General features: G+C 36.0%; 1 protein-coding gene across 1 annotated transcript; it reads left to right on the top strand.

The window, feature by feature from the left end:
• Positions 1 to 3,083: 3,083 nt before the first annotated feature.
• Positions 3,084 to 9,629, top strand: LOC116115426 (probable glutathione S-transferase; the record flags this gene model as incomplete). The annotated part of the gene is made up of 2 exons (XM_031401574.1): positions 3,084 to 3,164; positions 9,309 to 9,629. Coding segments are annotated over 2 exons (402 nt in total), but the record flags the coding sequence as incomplete, so codon positions are not given.
• Between the last annotated feature and the right edge of the window lie 1,788 nt (positions 9,630 to 11,417).

Raw genomic sequence — 11,417 nt, forward strand, 5'->3', positions numbered from 1 at the left:
TTGAAGTGAGGGTATCTATAAAGCCCTACACAAACTGGTTTTGCACCTAACTGTAACTCAATATGGTGGTCATGATTTTGAGTAGGGAGCAATCCTTTGGGTTTTGAAAACACTTTTGGATATTGGTTAAGAAGGTCATATATTAGTGGCTCAATAGAAGTTTCAATGGACAGCAAACTGGAATTTTCAAAATCAATAAGCTGAATAACTAATCCTCTTTTATTTTGCCTAGAAACTTTACCAAAATTTTCTCCTTCTACTAATAAGATACCAGTTGGTGACATACCTTGTAGTCTTCGAGGTTTGTCTAAAACTAAGAACTCTATTTGAAATCTTGAGAAATCCCAAAGGATAGGTCCCAAGGTTCGAAGCCATTGAATGCCCAAAACAATATCACATCCACTTAGGGTCAAAATGGAAAAATCAGTGGTATAGAGATTACCCTGCATATGTAGAGGTACTTCTACACAATTCCCTTCACTATGAACTGCTTGCTCATTAGCCACTTTGACAGAGAGCCCTTCTGTTGGATTAGATGGTTGGTAAGCCCTTTGAATAACAAAGGGGTCCATGAAATTGTGTGTACTTCCTGTATCAACCAAGATAACTACTACCTTTCCACAAATGTGCCCCAAGAATCTCATTGTTTTTGGGTTTGGAGATCCAAATAATGCATGGATGGATATTTCGGGTTCTAACTCCACTATAGGTGTTTCCTCCTTAGACTTGCTCGCACTTCCTTCTACAACTTTAGATTTAGGCACCTCATCATCACTTGATTCATCACACTCCATAATAAATAGTTGGGTTGATTTGCACTTATGCCCCAGGCCCCATTTGTCATCGCAATTATTACAAAGTCCCTTATCCCATCGCTCCTTCATTTGGCTAGGTGATAGTCTTTGGACCAGAACAATGACCCTTTTTTCAGGTGGACTTAGGGGCCCAATAGCCAAACAAGTAGGAACAGATCCTAGTTTTGCAATTCTCCTAAGGGCAGCCACATTCTCTTCTTGCATTTTTGCTAAACCAAAAGCAATATGTAAATTTGAAGGATTAAACATACGTACCATAAACTGAATATCTTCCCGCAACCCACTTAGGAAACAACTGAGTTCGTAAGACTCAGCCAGTCCTTTAAGTTGGTTTGAAAGAGCATCAAATTGGCTCTTATAATCTTCCATTGTTGAAGTTTGCTTTAGCCGAATAAGAAGCTTCCATGGGGTCTTCATAAAGTGATGATCCAAACTTTGTCTGAAGTGCATGTACAAATCCTTCCCAACTGCTAATTCCCCCTGCAGCTTCAATGTCCTGGAACCAAACCAAGGCCTTCCCTTCCATATGGAAGGATGCCAATAGGACTTTGTGATGCGGATTGGTTTGATGGTAATTGAAGAATTGATTAACTCAATAGACCTACCCACTAGGGTCTTCTCTATTGAATTTAGGAAAATCCAACCACACTGCGTGAGTCTGAATTCCCCCATTATCTTCAAAAAAAGGGTTAGTCATCTATCGTTTAGACCCTTCTGGATCACCAGAATTATGCTTAGTCTTCATCTGCACCAATGTCTCCACATTTGAGGCAACCACTTCTAATTTATGGGCCAGCCCTTCAGCCACTTGTTGCAAAGAATTATGATTTTGCTGATACTCCTCTTGATTTTGTTTGACAGCTGCCAAAGATTCTGCAAGTTGAGAATATCTAGTACCTGTACCCTCAGCCATTGGAATGACCTGCTCTGATACCAATTGTCAAGTTCACGCTAGAAGAAAGAGTTGGATTAATTCAAGGAAATCCACAGCCTCCAATACTCACTGATTGCAACTGTTTCGATACCTTTCTCATTAACATGAAAGACTTAAATACAGCTGGAAATAACAACTGACTGGATTACAAGGACTCAACCCATAAAAATAGCATAAATATGACACTGATATTCAGCTAACAACCTAACTTGAAAACCTATTCTTAAGCCAAAATACTTGGCTGTGAATCAACGGATTAAGCACAAGTCTTAACCTGATGCCCACGTACAGTTATTGGACCCACATAATCAGACTAACTTAACTGGACTCTGGACTCTACTAGATTAAATAATAAGCAACCAACAACTGGGCCCTATGTGCACATGACACTCCGATTGGCCGTCGATCATTGTCGCCGCCACTAGTCTCTTCGCGCGACTGCCCATATCATAGGGGTATTTTTGCTGGATTTCAAACCTGCAGGGATTTATGGAAATTTTGTAGGGTGTTTTTACTTGATTTCAAACATGTAGGGATTAATGTGTAATTTATCAAGGGTGTGTTTTTTGGATTTTAAATCTGCTCGAATTGCTAACGTCACCGAATCGATCAATTCAGAAACCGAGCCCTTGATCGAGTCAAGGCCCGGTCTAGTTTTCAGACTATTGCACATCCTTAATTAATTACTAAGTGCAATAGTATATTTTTTAATCTACATATTTCTTGTGTTGTTTAATTGTATTATGTTCTTAGAATTATTTGTAAAGACTTTTTTAGCTGTAATTTGTTTTTTGAATTTCAAGTGAATTATCTAAAATTTTATTTCAAGAATAGCAATGGTAGGGGTATATAACCTAAGTTAAGGGAATTAAATAAATATAAAAAATGGAATAAGAGCATTTATGGAATTTTTGAGGTGTCATAAGAAGGAAATTTAATTATAAAACTTGAAAATAACGCCCCATTTGGTATACTCTTTAAAATCATTAATCTGCTTTCCTAACTGGATTAAAAAATAGAAAAACATTTTTTTTACTTATTTACCCAAAGCTATCTAAAAATTAATCATATTCAAATCAAATTTTGTGCTTGAAAATGAAAACAGCCTTGGACATGTTTTTTGATTTTCCAATCCTATTCAAGTTAAAACATTTCTTCTTCTCTCGCATCGTTGTCCCTCCATCTTCGATCCTGGCCTTTCCTTATCAACCCTAAATCATTCTCCCTCCACTCCAAAACATTTCTTCTTCTCTCCCATCATTCTTCGACTGCCGGAAGGGGCGATCTCTCTCTCTCTCTCTCTCGCGTGACCACCTTACCTTATTTCTTCCATCATTGTTCAGTACATTGGTGAGGTTTGGAAGGATAAAGCTCCTTTGCTCCCCTCTGATCCTTATGAGCGATCTCAAGCTAGATTCTAGGTTGTATCATTGACAAAAAAATAAAATTGAAGTATTATTAAGTTTTTTTTGTTGCTTAATTTGTGATTGATTGAATGAATTTTCTTTGCCCTCAATGAAAGTTTGTAGGAGAAATTTATGCCATTCTTTTTAGAAATTTATACAATTTAGTTTATTGAATTCTGAATTTGTGGACTGGCATGATTTTGATTTAACCTAATTCATGATTTAAATAACGGTGTGAATGCTTGAAATGAATGGAGGTTCATTCTCTCTATTTTATTGTGTGTGTTAGCTGAAGATAATAATTGAATGAAGTCATACAATGTTAAGGCACTACTCTTGGTTTTGCTTGGCCCTGAAATGGATAGTGGATGTGTTAAAATGTTTTGGCCATGAATTTTAGGAGAGGTCATGCTTATTTTTCAAGAATATATGGAATTTATTTAAGTGAATTCAAAATTTGCGAATTGGCATGATTTTGAATCAACCCAGTTCATGATTTACATATGTTAATGAGTGAAGCCTTTAGACTATCGTTTTAGCTTTAATACATCTTGCATTTCTGGCCATTGATCTCCAAGCAATCTAACGGCTGAAGACTTACTGCGGGCCAACCATATAAAAGCTGAAGTCTTTCCCTATCCTGAACAGTCTCTTTCGATACAAATAGCTCAATTAAAACTGCTCTGCTAGGGTTCTTTGTATAGTGCTTTGGTCTTGTGTAAATCAGTGGTTGATCCACCCATCAAAGTTATGTTTCTTTGTGGTGTAGAGAATCAAGGTTAGAATTCTCATTAGGATTATAGATTTATGGGTATAGAAGTGAAGTCTTTGTGATTCTTGTTAGTAAGGGCTTGAAGGGAAGATTGAGTGGTGATTTTGTAATCTTTGGTGACACTAATAATAGTGCAGCAAACCTCCATATTCTGGAGCTCAACGTAGACGTAGCGTGTTCAATCTTGAACAAGTGAACCACGGTAAAAGGATTGCGTGTTGTTCTTTTTTTGTATTTGATATGTGTTTGATTGTGTTGAATCTTGATTACGATAAGATTGACTCAGGTTTACAACAGTGGTATCAGAGTCGAGTTTAGGGTTCCTCGATTTTACATTCTAGGGTTTTCTTGATTTGGGAAATTTTCTAAGGTTTGAAAAATTTAGGGCCTTTTCAATTAAGTAATTCTTAGAGTCCTAGGCTCCCAAAAAAAAAAAAAAAAAAAAAAAAAAAAAAAATTGTGGTACACAGAGATCAATTCTTCGATCTCTATGAGTTGAGTCCACCATCCTAACCTTGATTCTTTAGGGCTTGCTTTTGAACCTAGACCATAAGCACCATATGCATGGAAATCTCCCAATATGATGGGAAGATTGACTTCAACACATGGAAAAAGAAGATGAAGGCCCTCTTATCCCACCATAAGGTAAGAATTGCTCTAGAAAAGGACACCACCAAATGGCCTGAAGAAAAGCTGAAGAATAAGGCAGAGGTAGATGAAGAGGCATATAATTTGATCATCATGAACCTGTCTGACACCGTGTTGTGGAAGGTGGATGGCCTGGAATCTCCAATCGCTTTCTAGGGTAAACTCGAATCTTTATATGCTCTTCAGTCAACACCAAATTTAGCTTTTTTAAAAGGGGCATTATTCTCATATAAAATGGACGTAGCCAAATATTTAGATGAAAACTTGGATGAATTTCTTAAGATGACCCCTAACTCTAAAAGGTACTACTGACCAAGAACTAGGAGACTCTAGTCTTGCCATGATCCTATTAAACTCTCTACCAGAAGAGTATCTAGTTATAACGAATGCTTTACAGTATAGTGGCACTGAACTTAGTGTGGATCTGATAATTTCCAGGTTAAATTCTAGGGAACTAGAACTAAGAATATAGAAGAGAAATGGTAATAATCTATTTGTTAAAGGTAGATTTGACACTAGGTAGTTTAATAAAGAATCTGGTAAGAACTCTCAAAGTAACTTAGGCACTAAAGTCAAAAAGAAAGGTAATGGGAATGGGAAACCTAAGGGAGAATCTAGGAAGTGTTTCTTTTGTAATAAAATAGGACATCTTAAGAAAAATTGTTACGAATGGATTAAAAAGAACAAATAGGCTAGTACTGAAATCAACCTAGCTAGCACTAGCAATAACATTGAGATCTCTAAAGTTCTTACTATTTCTAACACGGCTAGAGGTAATGAATGGGTGCTAGACTCAGGATGTACCTTCCATATGAGTCCAAACAGAAATTGGTTCCAAAGACTTAAAATTGGTGAACAAGAAACTGTATTCATTGGCAATAACCATTCCTGTGAGGTTCAAGGCATAGGTGACATAACCATTAGGCTAAATGATGGTAAAATGGTTCTGCTCACTAGGGTTAGATACATACCTGAGCTTAAGCGTAATCTGATTTCACTTGGAACATTAGATGTATCTGGTTGTTCCTATAAAACACAAAATGGCTGCCTGGAAGTGTACAAAAATGGAAATGTATAGACAAAGGGTGTTAAAAAGAATGGCCTTTATATCTTATGTGGTTAATACTATCCTGGTGTGTTTAATACTGCTCTACTGTCCACTAATGTATCTATTGCAGAGAAATGGCATTTAAGATTAGGTCACATAGGCCCAAATAGCATGAATGCATTGAAACAGCAGGGTTATTTTGGTAATGATTTTGTTTCTGATTTAAGTTTTTGTGAAACATGTGTTCTTGGTAAACAACACAAGATGAGTTTCCACAAAGGAACTCATCTTACTGCAAAGTGTTTGGACTATGTGCATGCTAACGTTTGGGATCCTAAAAGTGTCAAGTCATGGAGGGAACATATACTTCCTCTCCATTGTAGACGATTACAATAGGAAGGTATTGGTATACCTTATCCAGACTAAGGATGAAGCGTTGACTAAGTTCAAAGGCTGGAAAATCTTGGTAGAAACCCAATTGGACAGAAAAGTCAAGGCCCTTAGGACTGATAATGGGTTGGAGTTCTATAACCTAGAGTTTGATACTTATTGTAGCAATAAAGGGGTATTAAGGCATAGGACTGTCAAGGGAACCCCACAACAGAATGGGGTTGCAGAGAGGATGAACAGAACACTTCTAGAAAGGGTTAGATGCCTCTTATTTACTATTGGTTTGTCCAAAACTTTATGGGAAAAGTCCCAACCACTGTAACTTACCTAATCAATAGGGAGTCCCTCAAGTTCGATAGGCTTTAAATGTCCAGAAGAGAGATGGTTAGGAAGGAGACCAAACCTTAATTACCTAAGGGTGTTTGGGTATGCAGCTTATGCACACACTTGAGATGGCAAGTTAGAGCCTAGCTAGGTCCCTTACATGTGTCTTTTTAGGGTATCAAGAAGAGACCAAAGGCTATAGGTTGTGGGAAAGGGATGCCCAGGGGTTAGGGTAATAATCAGTCTAGATGTAGTCTTTAATGAGATCATGTTTCCTTGCAAGCTTTCAAATGACAATGCAGGTAAGTCAAGAAGTGATCCTGAAATGCTTGATCAAACTGAGAGATCTTAGTTTGAGGTGGAGCCAACAAGCTTGATAAAGCACCCTAAACAACTAGAAGCTTCTGAACCACAAAATCCTTCACTGCCCAACAATGAGGACCAACATGAAGATTGGGAACAACCTAAAAAATTGATGAAGCCCAGAATGAAAACCTGGCAGAATACCAGCTACCAAGAGATAGAGTTAGGAGGGAGATAAGGCCCTCTAACAGGTTCAACTATGCTAACCTAATCTTCACAGCCTTGGTTGCTGGTGTAGAGATACAAAGGTATGAACCTGAAACCTATCAAGAAGCCATCAGCTCTAGAGACAGAGACAAATGGCTGGAAGCCATGAAGGAGGAAATGAAGTCCTTAAAGTTGAACAAAACCTGGCCTCTAGTCCTAAAACCAACTGACCAGAAACTGGTAGACTGTAAATGACTTTACAAATTAAAGGAAGGCCTAACAAGCTCAGACCCACCAAGACTCAAAGACAGACTTGTGGCTAAGGGCTTCACATAGAGGGCATGTTAATGCTATCAATTGTGGCACATTATGATTTGGAATTGGAACAATTGGATGTCAAAACAATATTTTTACGTGGTGAATTGGAAAAACAAATATTTATGAGTCAACTTACTGGGTTTAGAGAAAGGACTTTGCTTGAACATGTTTGTCTATTGCATAAGTCCCTGTATGACCTTAAATAACCCCCTAGGTAATGGTACAAAAGATTTGACTTATTCATAGTAGGAGTTGGGTTTGCTAGAAGTGAATATGATAACTGTTTCTATTTTGCTCGCATAAATAACATGCCTATATACCTGGTGTTGTACATAGATGACATGCTATTAATATGCAAATCTAAGTCACACATAGATGAACTAAAAGCAAAACTAAGTGCTGACTTTGATATGAAAGATTTAGGGTCTGCAAAAAGGATTTTGGGGATGATAATTGACAGAAACAGAAAATTAAATAGGTTGAAACTTCACCAACTACCATACCTATAAAATTGACTTCCAGGTTTGGAATGACTGAATCTAAACCTGTTAACATACCCTTAGCAGGTCACTTTACATTGAGTAAATTACAGTGCCCCAAAACTGATGCTGAAAGGTTAAAAATGGAAATGATCCCCTACTCAAGTGCCATAGGATCTATCATGTACTCCATGATAAGCACAAGACCTGATCTTTCATTTGCAATATCATTACTGAGTAGGTTTATTTCAAATCCACGAATAGAACATTGGGTTGCATTAAAATGGCTGCTTAGATACATTAACAACACAATGCATGTTGGATTAGACTTTTGCAAAAGAAACTCTACACTTGATCTTGTTGGGTATGTAGACTCTGATTTTGCAGGTGATTGAGACTCAAGGAAATCCACTATAGCCTATTGCTTCACCTTAGGAGGCAACTGCATCAGTTAGAAATCACAAATACAACCATTGGTTGCACTGTCCACAACAAAAGCTGAGTGTGTGGTAGTGACTGATGCATTTAAGGAGGCAATATGGTTGCAAGGGATCTTGAAAGAAGCAAGTTTGATGGATGGACTTGTGACTGTGTATTCTGACAGTCAAAGTGCCATTCATCTAAGTAAAAACCATGTATATCATGAGAGGACGAAGCACGTGGATGTGAAGTATCATTTTTTCCGAGACTAAATCACAAAAGGGAATTTGAATCTGTTGAAAATACCAACTGAAGAGAACCTAGCTGATATGGAAAAAAAAGTGGTAACTCCTACAAAGTTCAAGTATTGCTTAAACCTACTACACATCAACTGATCTTATAAAGCTGAGAAGGAGTATGTGAGAAGCTTGCTGCACAAATTTGTTGTTGTCTAGAGAAAGAATAAGGCTTCAAGGTGGAGATTGTTAATGAGTGAAGCCTTTACGCTGTCGTTTTAGCTTTAATACATCTTGCATTTCTGGCCATTGATCTCCAAGCAATCTAACGGCTGAAGACTTACTGCTGGCCAACCATATAAAAGCTAAAGTCTTTCCCCATTCTGAATAGTCTCTTTCGATCAAAATAGCTCAATCAAAACTGCTTTGCTAGGGTTCTTTGTATAGTACTTTGCTCTTGTGTAAATCAATGGTTGATCCACCCATCAAAGTTGTGTTTCTTTGTGGTGTAGAGAATCAGGGTTAGAATTCTCATTAGGATTATAGATTTACGGGTATAGAAGTGAAGTCTTTGTGATTCTTGTTAGTAAGGGCTTGAAGGGAACAATGAGTGGTGGTTTTCTAATCTTTGGTGACAATAATAATAGTGCAGTGAGCCTCCATATTCTGAAGCTCAACGTGGACATAGCTTGTTCAATCTTGAACCAGTGAACCATGGTAAAAAGATTGCGTGTTGTTCCTTTTTTGTATTTGATCTATGTTTGATTGTGTTGACTCTTGATTAGGATAAGACTAACTCAGGTTTACAACAACATAAATGATGTGATTGCTTGAAATGAATGAAGGTTTCGTTTCTCCATTTTCATTGTATGTGTTAATTGGAGAAAATAATTAACTAAAGTCATACAATGTCAAGGCACCTCTCTTGGTTCTGCTTGATGATATTGGATGTGTTAAAATCTTACCTATTTCAGAACAAAGATGCAAACTTAGTAAAGAAATTTGCAGTTATATGATGCGGGGAGGAAGACATGGACCACAACAGGCGAAGCGCAGGAGGCCGCAAAGAAGGAATTCATTGAAGTAATCAATACCTTGGAAGGGCAGCTCGAAGACAATCCTTATTTTAGAAGCGAGACCTTTGGGTATGTCAACTTATCTTTGATCCCTTTATATTGCTGGTTTCACGCATATGAGACGTATGCCAAGTTCAGTGTAGCAGCAGAGTGCTCCAAATGCATTGCGTGGGCTAAGAGATGTATGCAGAAGGAAAGTGTTGCAAAGTCACTCCCTGATGAGAAGAAAAATTTGGGATTTGTTGCAATTTAGGAAGACATTTGAGGTGGAATAGAGAGAATTTTGCAAATGGGAAATGAGTGAGTTAAGGCAACAAGCACAATAGTGCTTGTTCTATGAGCCTTGTGTTTCGTTTGTGTTTTTGTGTTATTGTAGTTTTGCTTTCTGAATAAATTGGAGAAAAAGGACACTCTTATCTGTGTCCTTCTGGTTTGTTTTAGTATCATTTGATGTATTTTACACCTTAACTATTGTTCTTATGTTTAATATTGTCACGATTTTCCATTGGATTGGTTAGTATTGTATATGAATATGATCCTTGATATATATTCATCTCTTTATATTCCAATGATTGTAAGTAATGATATAGATCAGCAACTCATTTTCATTTTCAATTGTATTCATTATTATACAATATGAGTATCCTTTCTTATTTAGATACGTTGTATGATTCCTTTATGGCACGGATATTATAATTTACTTAATTTTTAGCTTTTAAATTATGTATCAGTAGTTAAAATTATTATGGAGAATTTTATTTTATTTTATTTTATTTATTTATTTTTTTTTTTGTAAATTAGTGATAAAAAAATTACCAAACAACTATTTAATATTATTTAAACTGAAAAAAAAAAGAGTTCCAGAATCAAATAATAAATATTATTAGAAAATGTACTAAATAACTACCCTGTTTTAAAAGCCTTATACCAAAAAACTATTTAACATTTTATCTAATTCTGATATAATTTTTAGATATTTTACTAAATATATTTTCAAATTCAAATCTTATTCAATTTGATTCAATTCAACTCAACTTAAAACATTTATTCAGGATAACATTTTTCAAATGATGTAACAAACAGACGTGTGTTCTAAGAAATATGGTTTCTTTAGTCCATTGGTCCATTCTATGTCATTGATAATGTTGAAAGATCAACAATAATAATTAAAGGACGACTAAGAACAATAATAAAACACTTCATTATCTTCGTTTAGAAGGACAAAAATTACTTTGATTATTGGATAAATAAAGACCTTGCTTGAACAAACAATATTTACTTTATTCTTCAGCATTTTGAGATAAAGAACGGACAATATTTCAAGATCATCAACTTTTGGTTGTTAGATTGTGAAGCCTTCTGGATTCCACCAGTCTAAAGTACTGCTTAATCATTAATATGTAGTTTTATTCTTTCTCTTTTTCCTCGCCCATTTTGCTTTCTTCATCCTTATGACTCCTTTGCTTTTAAAATTTAGTATTTCCTGGATGATAGAAACAGCTTTGAGACTTAGTAAGTTTACATTATTTCTTGAAGGCAAAGAACCCAACTTAACTTTACTTTATTGGGTGCTTGAATCACATTCTTTTTTGGGAATGCTTTGATTTTCTTTATTCTTTAAGAGCTATTTACATCTCATGCCTTTAAAAAAAGATAAAGATTATTGTCTTTGACTGGTATATTAATTACTTATGAGGTTTTCACATTTCTATAGTGGCAGAACTAAAACTATAATTCTAAAATTAGATTGCGGCAATCCGAATTTTTGTTGCGTTTTGCGGATTACACATCTAAACCATTGATTATACTAATTGGGAAACTATTAGGTTATATACCATATTTCTATGATAAATTATTTATTGAAATGGATAGCACAGTTGGTGGACGAAATTGTAAGATCTGTTCCGAAAGGTGGAGGGATTATTCTACAACTGCATAATATATAACATCTTCATTACAAATTAACTGCTCACGATTACTGTTCCTGTGTAATGAATCCTGATCAACTTTTCTTCCCTATAAATTTAGCTTTACAATGTGT

The sequence above is a fragment of the Pistacia vera genome, unplaced genomic scaffold (genome assembly GCF_008641045.1).
Source record: "Pistacia vera cultivar Batoury unplaced genomic scaffold, PisVer_v2 Contig74, whole genome shotgun sequence".
Lineage (NCBI taxonomy): Eukaryota > Viridiplantae > Streptophyta > Magnoliopsida > Sapindales > Anacardiaceae > Pistacia > Pistacia vera.